Genomic DNA, 17,177 nt, shown 5'->3' with positions numbered 1-17,177 from the left:
TCTTCTCATCTGGCTGCTGATCAGGCAAAGGCCAGGGAGGGTCTTGGCCAGAGCGTGCCTGTTGAGGGAGAATGGGAGGAGGCCTGTCTCGAGGTTGTCTTCATACCTCTGCAGGGCTTAAACTCTCCAGTCCCTCTCCGTTAAGGTTGGAGCAGAGCTGAAGCCATGGAGGTCTGATTCTTAACAAAGGCTGATTGCTCAGGTTCTCTGTTTTCATTTCCTTTTGGCTGCAGCCAGAGGAGAAGCAGAAGGCGGCCCAGCAGTTTAGCAAGCTCCAGGCGGCCATGAAAGTGATGGGCATTTCTGGGGAGGAGCAGAAGGCCTTCTGGCTCATCCTGGGTGCCATTTATCACCTGGGGGCTGCAGGAGCTACCAAAGGTAACTGGCTGAGCTGAGTGAGCTCTCTGTTTGTTTGTTTGGATCTGTGGATGAGTTGGGGGCAGTGCCCAGGGGAGGGACACTTGAGTGAGTGGACAGGTCAGGCGTCGCTTGGGAGAGCTATGAGCTGGTGCTTTGGCTTCGGTTAGCGCAACCTGGTGGATCTGTTGGGGGTGGTTGGGAGACAGATGTGATACATTTTTTAAAAAATCTACCTGGGAGCTGGTGGTGTGCTGCGAGCGACAAACAGAATTTATTCTAGCAGAAGCTTTTGTGAGTCAGAGCTCACTTCATCAGTGCGCAAAATGTGCCTCCATTGGGTTTTTGGGGGGGGGAGGATTTTACAAGAAGAGGCCAGGCAGGCAAAGTAGGAGTAACATAAAACCTAATCAAGGAAAGAGGGGCCAGCAAAGCGCATGGAAAAGCACTGTGTGAATGCTTTGTTGCTGCTGCTGTCAAAGCCTCTGCCTTCTCAGTGGCAATAAGAGCTCCGTGGCATCATCGTCGTTACGGAAGCTGCCTTCGTTAGCATGGCAGCGCAGCCCTTGCCCTGGCTCCTGCTTAGTTGTGTGTGCTGACCACACACGTGCTGGTGGTGTACAAAAGTACACGGAGTTCTCAGCCTCGGTAGCATCGTGTTTAAACCAGGCCTATGTGGCCCCATCTGGCAGGGTTGGCATTGGAGAGGTACCTGCACTGCACCTACCCATCTTTTCAGGAGCACTGGGGTCCCTCCTTGTACATGGCATAGAAAACTGCAGCATCGCATTCCCCCTCTGTGCCAACGCCGTCCATTGTGCCAGTCGGAAAGTGAGGATTGGCAGCCCGTTCTGTCTTGTTTGTCCATCTGGCCACTGGGGACAATCTGTGATATGTACCCCCCTGCCCCCGTTGAAAGTCTTAAGACACCCTTGGCTGGTGCTCCCCCCCCCCCCCGGTCAAACCTGTTGGCTTGTCCTTTGTGTGTGTTGTGTGGCTCGCCACGCCTCTGTCCCACCTGCAGGCTCTGCAGGAAGCTTGAATGTCACTGCTGTGTTCTAACTCCCTCTTTTTGTTTGCATGGTGCATGCTGTTCCCTTTGCAATGCAGACGCCGATGAAGGTAAAGCGTTTTCTCTCCCTCTTCCCTTTCTTGACCTCCCTCTGCCACTCCATGGAACAGGGCTATCTGGTGCATGCAGATCTGTTCTCTTCTGTCAGGTCCCTGTTGTTGACCTGGGGTCTGGGAGGCCCTCCAACCTCTTGTAGCTGCACATCTTCTGTAGCTCTTGGCTCTTCCCAGTTCTTGTGAAAGAGGCTGCCAGTTGGCCTAGGGTTGGGTAGGCAGCAAAAGGGGCTAGCGCAAGCACAGGGGGGCATGTACTAGTGAGCATCCTGCTGTCCCCCAGGCAGGCAGGCAAGCAGGCTTTCAAATAGAGTTTTTGGGAAGAGTAAGAAGATTCCCTTCGGAAACCAAAGGGCCATCCCAGAATTCCATCCCCACCCCAGTCAGAATACGTTCTATGTCGCTTTGATGGGCATATATCTCTTCTAACCACCTCTGGCCTCCATGGCCGGTTGGGGAGGTTGGAAACTGGCTGTCTTCCCCTCCTCCCCCCACCACTGTGATTAACTTGGCTGAAGCTTGAGGCTTTGGACCTCCAATCTGTTTTCATCACTTTCATTTTGCCTCTTGACCTCCTTAACCCTCCCCTTTCCCCTCGAATGCTCTTTAATTCTGTCCAGTGTAAGTGAGGACAAGGCTCGGTGGCAGGTTCTTTGGCATGGTGCCCTGAGCCTGGGAAAAGTTCTGCCCCTGGCCTGTTGTGATCTCCCTTCCTGCTCTCCACTCTCCTGCCAACAGTTCAGTGCTTGCTTCTTTTGGGGGTGGAGGGAAGACTTCCTCCCTCCCTCTTTCTTGGTGCTGTCTGGGGCTCTGTTGTGTTCTGGATACTCGGGTGGGACAAGTGTTCACTTGTGTTAGGAGCCGTGCTGCTTCTTGGAAAGAGCTTCCGGGGCCTCTTGCAGGGACTCCCCTGCCGGCAATCATTGGGCCAACAGGTCAGCCCCTGTCCTTCCTGGCTTGTGTCTGACACTCTTCTGTTTCAGCTGGGAGGAAGCAGTTTGCTCGTCACGAGTGGGCCCAGAAAGCGGCCTACTTGCTGGGATGCACTCTAGAGGAGCTGTCTTCCTCCATCTTCAAGCATCAGCCCAAAGGGACGCTGCAGAGGTCCACCTCCTTTCGCCAGGGGCCGGAGGATGGTTCTCTGGGAGACAGCTCAGGTAAGCCGGGCTTTCAGAGGAGAGGGCCAAGACAAGCGGAGGTGATCCTCTTGAGCCCTCCCATGCAGCTGCTTAGATGGACCTGAGTTTGCTTTGGAAGAAGGGTGGGAGGAGGAATTCCTGCATGCTCATACAACTTTCTGCCAAAGTGCAGGAAAAGGTACCCTGGGCGATCCCAGAGGTTGGAGTGCCTTCCCTATGAGGCTTTTCAGTTTGGAAGCAAGAGGTTTACAGGATTATGCCCCGAACAGAGAAGAGAAGCTTTTCTCTGTCTGCTGAAGGACTAAGGGGCACCCGATGAAGATGATGGATGTACATTCTGGACCAGACAAAATCAAGTCCGGCTTCATACGATGTACACTTAACTTGTGGAACTCATTGCCACAGATGTAGTAGACAACAAAAAGCAAGTGTCACGTTGTGCAACTATTGCCAGAATTGAGCCTTTGTGACAAAAATATAATACAATATGTATCACGGCAAAACGGCACATTCTTGAAAAAGTTGCCTCGGAACGAGGATATGAGCCGGCACCTCACTGAGCGGAGCGGGGTGGCCAGTGTCCCCATGAATCTGGGAAGAATAAAACAAAGAAGTTTACCAGCTATATATTGATTAGACAGCACCTTTGGACTTATCTTGGTCACAGGATGGAGGAGAACGGAGCCAGTGAGCATGCCTTCTCTGGACCCTGTGGAAAGAAAAAAGAAACAGTTTACAAAAGTGTTCAGTCAATCCTGTGGTCATTTAGTATTTATACTGTATATTAGAGCACATTTATATGTATTGATAAGATTATTAGATTATGTGTATAAGATGTGGATGAGACAGCTCTTTCATATATATGACTTACTAGCAACAGAGCCCGTTTTTTAAAAAATGGGTCCTAGAAAACCCAGGCATGCTGGGCTTCCCATGGTGGTGTCTCCCTCTGAAGAGGTGGGCAGGCTTGCCTGGGTGTCCCGCTGTGGCAGCTCCCTCCAGAGGACCAGGCGGGCTCGCCTGGCCATCCCATGGTGGTGGCTCCCTCTGGAGGCTGCATTGGCCAGGATGCACTTTTTATCCTGGTGCTCCTGCACAGGCACACCAAGATAAAAGTGCGTCATCGGGAACACGGTTCCCCTTTTATATAGAAAGATATTTATTGCACGTAGACGCTTCCATGTAAAGAAGACTTTTGTCTTTTGCATAATTTTGAAGTTGTCATTTATAATATTTATATTGGACATTTACACATTGTATTACGTTTTTGTCACGGAGGTCTTGGGGGCTCTCAGTTCTGGCGACAGATGTAGTAAGGGCAGCTGGCTTAGAAAGCTTCAGTAAGGGATCCCGTGGAGAAGGAGAGGTCCGTCGATGATCCGTGAATCCTAGCCGTGATGGCTCAATGAAACCTTCATGTCCGGAGGCAGCGTACCTGAGTGCCACTTTCTGCAGAGCAATATCGGGGGGAAGGCCTTGCCCTCTCCGTCCTGCTTGTAGGCTGTTCAGGGGCATCTGGTTGGCTGCTGTGGGAAAGGAGGGATGCTAAATTTGATGGCGCTGATCCCTCAGGGCTGCTGTTCTGATCTTTCAGGTCCAAAGACATCTGCTCTGGAATGCTTGGAGGGTCTTGCCTCAGGCTTGTACTCCGAGCTGTTCACGCTGCTGATCTCCCTCCTCAACAGGTATGGAAGAGCCAGTGCCGTGTCTCATCCCGGCACAGATTTCTTCCCGTTTCCCCCCCACCCACCCCACCCCCACCCCAGCAAATATTAACAAGCTCCATCAGTGTGGAAAGCCTTCCCAGCCCCAAGTGCATGAGCTGGAAAAAGCTTTTACACCTGACAGAAGTTTTCCATTACTGCTTTGCAGAGCGGAGAGGGAGAAGGCACCGTGGGTTGCCTGGCTGGCGGTGGGTGGCGGCCAAGTGGGTGCCTTCCATGCCACTCCACAAAATGAGAAGAGGGCTGCCTTTGCCCTTCTTGCCTGTGGTGCTGCCCCCTTCCCCGTGGGAACTGTTGCTCCCCTGATGAGCCAGCTGTTCTGCTTGCAGGGGCAACCTAACTATGCACCCCAGGTGTGTGTCTCTGCCGCTGAGCATTTGTTAGCCAAAAGCGCCCCCCCCACCACCACCCCAGCACTACAATCCTGTTCTTTTTTCCTCCTCAGGGCTCTCAAATCCAGCCAGCGCTCCTTATGTTCCATGATGATTGTGGACAGCCCCGGCTTCCAGAACCCTGAGATGGCCGGGCAGAGCCGCGGGGCCACCTTCGAGGAGCTCTGCCATAACTACGCCCAGGAGCGACTGCAGACGCTGTTCCACGAATGCACTTTCGTGCAGGAGTTGGAGCGCTACAAGGAGGTATTTGAGGGGCTGGGTTTGGGGTGCCAGCTTGACCAACAACGGACCCCCCACCCCCACCCCCAATTTAAAAGATCTCATAGCAGAAAAGCCCCTGTCCGGTCTTGAAACGGCAGTGGCATTACCCGGGTCAGTTCTCTGCCATGATGGTAAGGAAAGGTGATGTACAGGGATCCTCTTCCTTCATCTGGCTAATCCTTTTCTGCTCTGCCTTCTAATTGAGACCCAGTAGATTCAGCTGATCGAAACCTGAACCGGGGGGGGGGAGGGAGGGGTGTGGGTTCACTTAGTTGTTCTTTTTAATAACCCTAATCTGTAGTTTCCGATCTGCCACCGTACAGAAGCAGGGGTTTTCATGTGGGTTTGGGGTTGTCCTCCTTCTCCATCCCTAAAATTGGCCATATGTAAAGGTGGGTTAATCTGGGTGTTTTAGAAAATGACTGACAAATCTATCCCCGACTCTCTTGAGCAAGGTCACCCCTGTGCTCTGTGTTGCACGTAATGCAGTCGTCCCTAGACTGTTTGCTGCCAAGAGCTTGCTGGGGTTGGTGAGAGGAATGAGCTGAATCTCAAGTACCGACAGACCCCTAAAGCACCAAGCCTGTACCCATACGTGAGACTACCTGTTGTGTCTCTGTGTGAGTCCCTGCACACCCAGATCAGTAATTTATGTCAAAAGTAGGTAGAGCAACTGAGCTGTCAGGTACACTTGCAGGCATGTATGGCACCTCTGGCCCCATGCAGGGTTCCTGCAGGTGAGCAAGGTGGGTTACATTGCCAAAAGCCACTTGTAGACAAAAGCACAAGGAGCGTTTCTTGCACTCCACACACACATTGCCTGGTGGCCTGTTCCCTCCTTGTTTCACAGCAGGAACAACCTTTGTTGCAGGGGAAGGGACCCGAGGGTGCCCAGGGAAACCCCTGCTGCGGGTGTGACTTTGCCCCATAGATTCCCTTCTGACTAATGCACTGACCTCAGCTCTCTCCCGGATGACTATTAACTGTGATCTGTAGCCACACTGGCAACTAATCACTCCTCCTCTGTCCATCCTCTCTAGGAAAACATAGTCCTTTCCTTAGATGCCTTAGAGCCCAGTACATCGGGCTCTGTAGCCACAATAGACCAAGCGTCCCACCCGGCACTGGTAAGCCGCATGCAAGAGCTCCCGAAGGGTTGAAGATTGTTCCATCTTCCATCTCACCCCTCCTTTGCTCCCTTTCCTCCATCCACTGCTCTGCCTGCCCCCCTCGGCCCATGCAGTTGCTTGACTATTGATGATGCTTTCAGGATACTGTTTGGGTTGCGGGGTGGCAGCGGCAGCAGGGAGCTGCTTTAAACCTCACTGCTTGTAGGCTGAGCAGCAGGGGTGTCCTAATGCTTACACTCTCTGGGGACTGGACCAATCCGATTGCAAGCATACCTCTCTGCCTATGGATACGTCCAACGAGAGGTTTGGACAACAAGACGTGGCCTGGAGAAATCCCTGAGCAGAAACACACCAATGTAAGCGGGCACTGTTCCGGGGTTGGTGAGAAGCTGGAGGAGACCTTGTGACAGTGGGTGGATTTGAACTCTTCTCCTGCCTGCAGCATGTGGCTTCTAAGTGCTGCCTGGCTGGATCACGTCAGGGAAGGTGGGAGCCCATCTAGTCTAGCCGTGTGCTTCTCACAGTGGCCAACCAGTTGCCTGCAAACTAGACTGGAAGGAAACAGGCCCCTTCCACCATTTGCCCCACACCCACGGTGCCTGGAATACAGAGCGATGCTGCTTGTGCCATTGGAGGTTTCGTTTAGCGGCCTTCGCTCACCGTTGGGAGTTCTTCTTCCTGAGCGTGTCTAATCCTGATCCTTTGGTTTGCTGCAAGTGCCTTTCATAACATTTTTACTGCTCTCAGCACCAGGAACATATTATGGTCTGGAGGCTGGGGTGCAGTGGGAGAGAGCACTGCTACTTGACAGCCTGAAGGTGGCCGAGAGGGCCTTTCGTCCCTTTCCTCTTGAGCACTTAGGCTTGATGAGGGGTATGCTTGCAAGGAACACCCAACGGGTAATTGTATTCTTCTGGGAAACTCCCCGTGCACCTCTTTCCCTTCCCAGCATGCACCCTGGATCCTGGCTTGCCTTCCTGTGCCAAGGGGGGGGGGTGGAAGGGGAAGTGCCACACCTGAAGCATGTTGGGGGTGGGGTGGGGGGCAAGGGAGATGTGAATTTGCAATGCCTCCAGCCGGAGCTGAGGGAGCCGTCTTCCTTGCCGGGAGCTGCACCTTGGCAGAGCATTTATGTTTCCAATTAACCAGTCTTAACGAGGTGAGAGTACTGGCAGGGGTTGCGGGGCAGGTGGCTGTCAAGGTTAGTTAGATTTTCATTCTGGTTTGTGGAGATCTGCCTGATTAGCAGTGGGGGGTGCATGTGTGTGTTTGTGTAGCATGCTTGTGTGTGTATGCAGGGAGACTGGGAACTGCATCCTCAATCAAGCGTAGTTCCAGCCTGTGGCCCATTGTGTGTGATCCAAATGGGACTGTGATTCTGAGCCAAACTGGAGACTCTGTGTTGGAGCTGCTCTCGTGAACCAGAGATTTTGGGGCAGGATTTGGGAGATGTCTGATTTCAACAGCAGAGGTGCGTGCAGGTGAAGCGGACCCAAATACTACCTCCTCCGGATGCTTCCATGCCCTGCTCGGGGGCTTCTGGACAGCACCCCGACAGGCCAATGTTCTTGTTTGTTTAAAACATTTATATTCTGCCCTGCCTTCCTAGACTCAAGGCGGTGAACGGGGTAACGCCAGTTTGCAAGGAAATGGAAGATAGCAGTGCAATTAACAAGCTTTTTTTAAAAAAAGAACAAATTAAAAGCACACAATTTAAAAAACAACAAACATAATTTTTTAAAATGCACAGAATTAAAATATCACAAAATGAAAAAGAAGGTGGCTGAATCTATTGAGACACTTTTGTTTTGTGCACCTCTGTAGCCTCTCTCGTAGGCCCTTCCAAGGAAGTGGGCTTGCCGCAGGGAAAAGCCCATGATCAGGCCCTTGTTGTGTGGAGGGCGCATAAGGAGAAGACTGTCTGAATAAGGCAACTGGCACGTGTGTTAAGTTGGAAGTAGGTGCTCAGTTAGGTGGCCTGATGCAGGTGGGCTCTTAAAGGCAGCAGCCATCTCTTCTGGATACGGATGCTTTGTTTAGTGTTCTCGGTCGGCAGCCATTGCTGTATCTGTGCTCCTCCACATATGTCTTGTTTCCTCTTAAAGCCATCTAAGCTGGTGGTTTTCACCACACCTCAAAGTTCCAAAAGATATTTGTGTCTTGTGTTTCTTTTGTTTGTCCTGAACATACAACCTGTCAACGTCATGGTGGGGGGAGCCAGAATTGTGGTATAATAATAACAGTGTGCTTCTATACCACTCTTTCAAGAAAAATTAGTGCCCTCTCAGAGTGGTGAACATAATCAGTGTTGTTATTATCCCCACAATGCAGCTGGGGAGCAGAGGAGGGGCTTTCCCAAGGCTACCCGCTGAACTCATGGCAGTAGCGGGATTCGAACCAGCAGAACACTGATTTCCAACCCAAGCACTTAATCATTATGCCGGAGCATATCTGTTGCTGAGGGGGGGAAATTCTCCCTTTCCAGAGTCTGCTTAAGGCAGCTTATAATAATTTAAAACACAACTCATCTTTTAAAAAACAGTGCATAAAAGCAATATATCCAGGGATTTGCTCATATAGTATAAAAATGTGATCTAACCATCCAGAACGATATGAGCCAGTAAAGCACCGACGGCCACATTCGGGAAAGGCCATTTTAATTATCCGTGGCCCTCCTGGATGCTACTGTCAGGGGGAGCTTTTTGCACATCCATCCTTCCAGAGGGGCTCTGGAGAATGCTGTTCTCCTTACAGAGGACGTGTGTCCTCTGTGTGTCCTCATCCCGGATGAGGGAACAGATGAGAAAGAGGGGTGGGGAAAGGGACGGAGGAAAATAAGCCAGTGCACTGACTGGTATTAGGGGAGGCAGCCTAAGTGCTTTGGGGGTGGGAGAAAAATGTCCCACCATTCAGAATGAATGGATTTCCTTCATGCCCCCCCACAGTGGTCTTCTAAATGAAAAGCATTGTCTCAAGCATTGTGGTAAATGGATTTTGTAGGAGTAAATCCGCAAAGCCTTTTTGAACCGAAACAAGAGTAGGCAAAAGCATAATGCCTGCCCCGTGAGCTGTTGAAAGTGGTGAGCCATCTTGAGCTGGGAAAAGTACCTTGCAGGTGGCCTGCACAGCATGGAGCAGGAAGGGAAGACAGGCTCCGGTGGGTGTCACTGACTAGCAGGAGGTTGGGATGGTGGTGGCGGAGACGCAATTAATAGAGGCAGGGCTTTTTTTCAGCAGGAACGCAGTGGAACGGAGTTCCGGCACCTCTTGAAAATACTCTGCAATAGTGTGTGAAAATAATATTATGTCAAAGAATCCTGTGTGTTTCTTCCTCATTTCCCTCTTGAGAGTTCTGCCACCTCTTTTCCCAGAAAAAAAACCCCTGACTAGAGGAATAGTGTTAAAGAAATCAGACCTTTGTTCCTTGCCTAGGAAATGTATCCGTATTTGGCGGTTATTTCCCTTGTTCATGTGTTCCTCTTTCTTTCCTAGTGGCATCTTTGGAATGGTTTTAGTGGGGACTGGTGAAGCCCTCTTGCCATTGATTGGATGATACAGTCAGCCCCCCCCCAATCTTTTCCTGGGAGGCAATTTCTCTCTGAAAAACTAAAGTGTTACAAGTCAATTATGGGTTAGAACATGTTAGGATATCCTAATGCACGCTTCCTTTCAAAATGTTCTGTTGCTTAGCACCAGATTTGAGCCACAATAGAAACTCTCACTCTCTCTTTCTCTCTTTTCCTTGCTTGCATACACACGCCTTCTTGTACACCTTGCAATAGAGAGAGAGAGAGAGAGAGAGAGAAAGAGAGTGTCATGTTTTCTGGCCAAAGGGCTAAATGAGAGGGGGGCCTTTGCCTGAGCACAAGCGTGTGGCTGTCCTGGGTGTGTAGGTGGAGAGAAGCCCCAGGAAGGAAGCCACCACTGTGTGGCTGTCACCCTCCCAGCCCATAATTTTCCTTTTCCATTAGGGTTTGGACCAATAAAGAAGTGGGGAAGCGGTGAGGCTTGAAGGCCCCTGCTGCTGCTTGTCATTCTAATGGAGGGGCCTGTTAGCACGGTACGGCTGCGGCGCTGATGAATTTCGGCCGTTTGTGCTGCATTAGAGGAGGCAGAGAGAGAGAGACACCTCCCACCCCGCCCTCCTCGCTTATCCTCTTGGTGGTAATTAACTTGCAAGGAATAGAGCTTTCCATACACGCTCATAAAGAGCAGTTTGCCCTAAAATGGCTCTAGCATTGCTCTCCCAGGAGAACTGGGTGATGGAGCCCCCCCCTTCTTATTTTTCCAGTTCATACCCCATCCGGATGCCTCTCAAAGGAGGTAACTTTTTTTAAAAAATCCTTAAGATGTAGTTGAAATTGCACAGCTTCCCAGGTGCAGGGAAATGAATATCAAAAACAGCAGCAACCAGTACAAATGGATCAGACAAAGGCCAGCCCGGGAGTGATACCAGGAGACCTTGTCAGATGTTTCTAATGCTGCCACTGCTACCTAGCTGTGGAATGGGGGGGGGGCGGAGGCAGTTCTCCGGGCATGAAATTTTGGAGTGTGGGGCATGTTATTGCTACGCATGAGCAAGATGACTGTCTTCCACTTGAGTGCAGTCAGTCTGTCCTTGAAAATAGCTAAATGCCACTGTGGCACGGCGTGATCCCCAAAGCCATTTACCGCCACTGGCTCCTTGATGGTTTGAAAATAAAAGAGAGGTTCTCCGCAGGATACAGATTTCTAATTGTTATGCAGCGCTTTTTGCATAGAGTCCGATAAGAAACGTGTTAGTCGTTCCCATGTGAATGGGGCAAGAGGAGGCCAGCAAGGTGCCGGAGAGGCCAGAGGTGGGCACTGCCAAGTCCCAACAGCTGGAGAGGCTGTGGAAGTAGCAGAGGAAGACCGGGATGCATTGCAGAGGAAGCCAATGCCACCCTCCCTGCAGCTGAAGGGCCCAAGGGAGCAGCTAGGCATGGGCAAGCCAGCAGCCGAGAGGAGCAGGATCGGGAGAAGGAGAACTTAGAAAACGAAGCCCTTCTGGAAACCTCCACTCATGTCCCTGAAAAATCTCTGTCCCACTCTCTCCCCAACTTCAGCAATTTTCAGCAGCAGCGCAGGCTGAGGTGTAGAGGGGTGTGTGTGTGTGTGGTGTATGTGTGTGTATAGAGCAGCTGCTGCAATTGCTCCCTGCTGTGTGCCGGGGAGTAATTTTGCTGCTTAAGCCTCCAGATTGAATTTCTACAGAGTAAACGTCTCGTGCTGGAACATTTTACTAGACAATGCGTGTTTCTCCTGTCTCTGGTATTAAGTATTGATTCTTTCATTGCACACTGTCGTTTCTAAGCTGGAGTCAAGCGACTCTGCTGCCGCCGGCTTTTGCTTCGGCAGGGACTGGGCTTTCCCAGGCAGGCTTGTGTTCCGTGTCAAGCTGGGGTATAATGCAGGTGTCGGTGCTGCATGTTTCACTTTCCCTGGGCCAGGGTTCACCTGCATGCCTGCCTACCTTGCCTGCCACCATCCTGGTAGCAGCTGCAGTTGCAAACTCCAGTGATTGGGGGGTCTGTCGGGGGCATCTTTACAGGTCCGCTCGCTCGCCCGGACTGATGAAGCCCGTGGCCTGCTCTGGCTACTTGAAGAGGAGTCCCTTCAGCCTGGAGGCAATGAGGACACCCTGCTGGAACGGCTGTTTGCTTACTACGGCCCACAGGATGGAGACAAGAAAGGTAAAGGGGCGAGGGATGGTTTTTAGTCAAGATCAGGAACTCTTGCCTGTGCTATGAGGGCAGTGTGGAAAGACCTGCGGCTTTGGAGAGCATCCCCCAGGATTCCTAAGAAGGGGCCACTTCTTCATGTTAGGATCAAGGCAGATGATAGCTTTGGAGAGGTGTGGTTGTTGCCTTGGCGTGTGTACATCTGCACACTCTTCTTTTGCCCCTCAGTCATTTCCGGTCATACAAATTGTGCAGGTTTTTGTAGCTCCAGAAACAACTCTTCTTTATCCGGGGAATAGAGCTTGGCTCAGTAAAGCATCTTTTCAGCAAGCAGAAGGCCCCAGGTTCAGTCTTCCCTCACATCCGGTTAAGAGCGTCAAGTAGTGTGTGATGTGGAAGACCTTCAGTCGAGACTCCAGAGTGCGGCTGCCAATCAGAGGAAGCAAGACTGACCTTGGTAGACCAGGGGTCTGGCTCTGTATAAGGCAGCTTTGAGCAATATGCAGCTAGCACAGGCAACAACGGAGCACTCTCACTTATTTCTGTATTTTGAGCATGGGAAAGCACCTTATAGCGAGTAAGAACACTGGCCCATTTAGCTTAGTATGGTCTCTTAGTATTCCCTCTATGCCCTGTTGTTGGGTCTCTGTCGTAACTGGTTGGCCACTGTGTGATGCTGGACTAGGTGAACTGCTGGTCCTTTTTTCTCTTTTTTGTTCTTTTGTTCTTTTTTTTCTTTTCCCCTTTTTCTTTTTTCTTTTTTTGTGTTTTTGTGTGTTTTTTTAACCACTGGGCTGATTCAGCAGGACTCTTCTTATGTCCTTACATCTTCTTTGGCTGGCGGCAACTTCAGGCATTCCCATTAGCTGCAGTGGGAGATCTTGTGATCCAGGGAAGGAGAACGGGGATCAGGTGCAGCTCTTCCTGAACTCATGGCAGCAGTTTATTTATGTCATTTATAGCCCCGTTTCTCACTGAGACTCAAGGCGGATTACACAGTATGAGATTAGTACAATCAGTATCAAGGACATTTCAATACAGTATCAAGGACATTTCATAAACAATACCATAGGGTAAATAGATACAAGGTTAAAAGACATAGTATTAGCAAGAATCCAATACAGAGTAGAAAAAAAAATACTGAAGCTGAACATAATCAATTCGAAGACTAACATTAGACAACATGGTGCACTGGTGGTACATAGGAGTACATATTTAAAGCAGCAGATAATATGTAAGGCAATATAGTGATGAAGTCTATGGTCCCTAACTCATTAGCAAAGCATCTGAGACCCCGTCCTTATAATACAGCCCTTCCTATATGAGAAAAAGCCTTTTTGAATAATTCAGTTTTGCATCATTTGCAGAAAGCTAGGAGTGTGGGGGCTCTCCTGACCTCCTCAGGCAGGCTGTTCTTTAGGGTAGGGGCCACCACAGAGAAGGCCCGTGTATGGGCTGCTGTTGATTTCGCCTGTGTGCAGGATGGCCCCTGCAAGAGACCCTGTTCAGATGAGTGAAGCTGCCATGGAGGAACATAGGGAGGGAGGCGGTCCCATAGGTATGCTGGACCAAAGCCATGAAGAACTTTGTATGTAATAACTAATACCTTGAACTGAGCACAGTAACTGATGGGTAGCCAGTGGAGCAACTGTAGGGTGGGAGTGATGTTCATGCTCCAGCTTGCTCCTGATAACAGTCGAGCCGCAGCATTTTGCGCTAATTGGAGCCTCCTAGTTAACTTAGATGGGAGACCTATGTATAGAGCATTACAATAGTCAAGCCTTGATGTTACCATAGCATGGATCCAAGTGGCCAGGTCAGCTGTGTCAAGATAAGAAGCCATCTTCCAGGCTAGAGTGAAGTTGTAGTAAGCATTTTTTTGCCGCTGCCGTAACTTGTTTTTCTTGCTCCTGTGCATGCCAAGGAATAGCTGGTTTGAGAATGGTTGGGACTGTCTTCCCTCTTTGCAGGTCACAATCCTTTGCTGCGGAGCAGTAAGCCACGGCACTTCTTCTTGGGCCACAGCTATGGCACTAACTGGGTGGAATATGACACCACAGGCTGGCTGAGCTACGTCCGGCAGAATCCCGCCTCCCAGAACTCCTCAATTCTCCTGCAGGGGTCTCAGAAGTAAGCCAAAGGCCCCAGAGCATGGAGGGGTGATAGTTTGGGAAAGCAAACTGCCCATCCTGCTGGAGGTAGGAAGGTGTTATTGGCAGTCTGGTCAGGAGAGGTGCTCACCTGTGCCATTGGCATCAGGTAGTTTTTACCCCGTACTGCTGCTTTTATTAAGGCTGCTGCTCTTCCAACAGGCCTCGCTTCTTCTTTTCTCCTTGAAGGTGGGGGAACCTCTAATTAACATGCACTCTCTCTTCTGATTGACAAGTGCTGAGTGCCCGTCTTTATTCTCTTTGCCCATCCCATGCATGCACATCTCAACTGCAGTCTCCAAAGGGACTCTCTTAGCCTCTGCCATGGGGCTGTGCTCTTCCGTAGTGAGTCTTGGGACAGAGGGAGGGTTGATAGTCTCTTTATTGCCCCCTCAGGAAGATAATCAGCAGCCTCTTTGCGGGCCGAGCTGGGACCACCATGGTGTTGTCTGGGTCCATCGCTGGCCTGGAGGGGGGCTCCCAGCTAGCCCTGCGCAGGGCCACAAGCATGCGGAAGACCTTCACCACAGGGGTGGCAGCTGTGAAAAAGAAGTCGCTCTGCATCCAGATCAAGCTGCAAGTGGTGAGTCTCTGGGCGGCCAAGGGGGGACTGTGCGTGTGGTCCTTTGGAGGTTTTGTGCTCTCCTACGCCGCCTCCCTTGACTTAAATCTCTTTCCCTGCCCTCCAGGATGCGCTGATCGACACCCTCAAAAAGTCAAAGCTCCACTTTGTGCATTGCTTCCTGCCCAAGGCAGATGGCTGGAGTGGGGACCCCAAAGGACCGTGCGCGCGGCGGGTTAGCACAAGCGAACTGGATCTCCACGGGGAGCACTGCGAGGCTGGTCTCATGCAGCTGGATGTGCCCCTGCTGAGGGCCCAGATACGGGGCTCCCGCCTCCTTGATACCCTTCGGATGTACCGTCAAGGTTGGTGCCTTGAGTGGAAAGAGCGATGGTGGTGGATGGAGGGGCTCATCTATGTGGTCACTTACGTATGAAGCAGCATTCCCTTGGCTGTCTAGGTCAGGGGTTTCCAAGCTTTTTGAGAATGTGGGCGCCTTTGGGATTCTGACACAGGGTGGTGAGCGTAACCCCAACGTGGCTGCCACAGGAGGTGGAGCCAACCCCAATATGGCTGCCACAGGGGGCGGAGCCATCCCCAATATGGCTGCCACAGGGGGTGGAGCCATCCCCAATATGGCTGCCACAGGAGGCGGAGCCAACCCCAACATGGTTGCCACAGGAGGCGGAGCAACCACAATGTCAGGGAGCAAGATCATGCATAACTCTGTTGTAAATCTTCAAAATTTCAGACCAAGACTTTGCTTAACACAATGCCTTTTTAAATGAACGCATTGTTTAAAAACACTTTCTTGCAAACACATAGCTTACCTTCTGTCATACAGTGACAATCCTTGTGCTGTGGGGGCAACAGTTCCTGAAGCACTGTTTTTTTGAATCTGCACAGCCAATCAGATGCTCAATGTTGATCAGAAGCCCCGCTGGGAAAAATCCCCACCTAGTCCCACCCGAACCCTGGATGGGCTCCGGGAAAGCTGTTGGCAGGCCATCTAGGGCAATGTTGTCTTACCGTATGCTGGGGACAGGAGGAGGTTATCAGCAGATGAAAGAAGGGATGACCCACAGTCTTAATTTCCAGCAGTAGCCATTTTGGCAGGGTTGATGTTTCTCCACAAGCGTACAGATAATTGCCCTTTCTCAGTCTGGCTTGGCCCTGGTGGCAGCGTTTGCTGCTTCCTTCTCCTTCAGTGAACCATGGAGGTGATCCCATTCAGTCAGAAACCATGTTGCAAACAGGGTGGTGCCATAAGGTTATGTAGCCAATCAGGTTTGGCAGGTGAAGAGCAAAGGTGATCTAAACGAGTATTTCTGTGAGGAGCACTAGAAAGGGGATTCCTGTTTCGACCTTGGCCAAAAATAGTTGTGAAAAACTGTAACTTTAGGTCATTCTTGGCTCTCATCCTCTGAACGTTTCAATCACTCCTCCTCTGCCACCCAAACACTACAGGCGGCTAAAGCAGGTATTTTCCCTCTGCCCCTGCTCCCTAGGAAGACCCTCCCACCTAAGCACATCCTTGTTTTCCTTCTTCTGAACAACGCACAGTGGAATTGGTGTTTATTATTTCAAAACCAGGTTGTTAGTGCTCTGAAGCAAGATCAATGTTGTGCAAGGAACCGAGGATCAATGTCCCAGCAGGGGAGGGAAGGGGGCTCAGTGGCCGGTCGATGCTGCTGATGATTAATTAAGACCTGAAGAATCAACACTGCTATCTTTGCCCATAAATTTAATTGCAATTCGTAGACAGTCAATAGCCAAATCTATTCTGGTCCTTGGAAGAGTCTTTGCTGCCTCTAACTGTCGTAACACAAACTGTCGTGCACAGTGGAGGGTTGCGCTATGCAGAACCCCCCCAAGTCTATCTGGTGTGTCTTTGTGGTCCCTTTGCAGGCAGTTCTCTTTGTAGCATCCTCTCTAGAAGGAGAGACATACCAAACTCTCTTGATCCTGCACGTGAGAATTCAGGGGCAAGTGAGGCACATTTGTTTTGTTTTACTTTAGTTGATCACAATAAAAGGCATTGTGTAGTTTTTGGATTTGGATTATCATTGGGATTGGAAGAGTTCCAAGCTCTTTTGCATTAAACATTAAGCCATTCCTATAAGGTAGGCCAGTAGTATTGTTCCTGTATTGTAGGTGGGGATCTGAAGCTGAGAGCCAAACCACAAGAGATGAAATACACGAGAAGGAGCACATGGAGTTGCAATGTTAGCTGGGAAGCTGAGTTTTAAAAGAGATGTAAAGCTTTGTCAATTTCCTCTCTCTACAGAGACAGGGAGATCCCTCCTGCTAGGGTTTCTTAATTTCCTCTTCTGCCTCCTAGAAGGGGAGGTGAAACTGACAGAGGCTGCTGGAAACAAAGAGGAAATGAACAAACCCTCTAAGCAGTAATCTCCCTGGCTCTGTAGAGAGGGGAAATTGACAAAGCCTTCCAATTTCTAGTCAGTTTCCCGGCTAACATTGCAACTCCCTTCACCTGCTCCTCCTCATGTAATTCATCTCTTGTAGCTTGGCTCTGAGAGAGTTGTGCATTGCTTGAGCTCCCTGTATCAGTGTGTAGCTGGGGCAGCTTCCCAGATTCCACTCTTGCTACACTTGCTTGCTTCAGCTGTTC

At 50.6% G+C, this 17,177-nt stretch overlaps 1 protein-coding gene across 4 annotated transcripts in view; it reads left to right on the top strand.

The window, feature by feature from the left end:
* Positions 1–17,177, top strand: part of MYO18A (myosin XVIIIA) — a 133,883-nt gene that overhangs the window by 67,860 nt on the left and 48,846 nt on the right. For all 4 annotated transcript variants that reach the window (XM_055001452.1, XM_055001451.1, XM_055001450.1 and 1 more), the window contains 10 exons: positions 234–378; positions 1,468–1,479; positions 2,466–2,639; positions 4,216–4,306; positions 4,791–4,983; positions 6,042–6,128; positions 11,704–11,845; positions 13,804–13,963; positions 14,380–14,566; positions 14,673–14,910. In XM_055001452.1, the coding sequence (XP_054857427.1) occupies positions 234–378; positions 1,468–1,479; positions 2,466–2,639; positions 4,216–4,306; positions 4,791–4,983; positions 6,042–6,128; positions 11,704–11,845; positions 13,804–13,963; positions 14,380–14,566; positions 14,673–14,910 (1,429 nt within the window). The remainder of the gene's footprint in view (positions 1–233; positions 379–1,467; positions 1,480–2,465; positions 2,640–4,215; positions 4,307–4,790; positions 4,984–6,041; positions 6,129–11,703; positions 11,846–13,803; positions 13,964–14,379; positions 14,567–14,672; positions 14,911–17,177) is intronic.

This window comes from Eublepharis macularius, chromosome 17 (genome assembly GCF_028583425.1).
Source record: "Eublepharis macularius isolate TG4126 chromosome 17, MPM_Emac_v1.0, whole genome shotgun sequence".
Classification (NCBI taxonomy): Eukaryota; Metazoa; Chordata; class Lepidosauria; order Squamata; family Eublepharidae; genus Eublepharis; species Eublepharis macularius.
The sequence above is the reverse complement of the archived record's forward strand: the minus strand, read 5'-3'. Positions and strand labels throughout refer to the sequence as shown.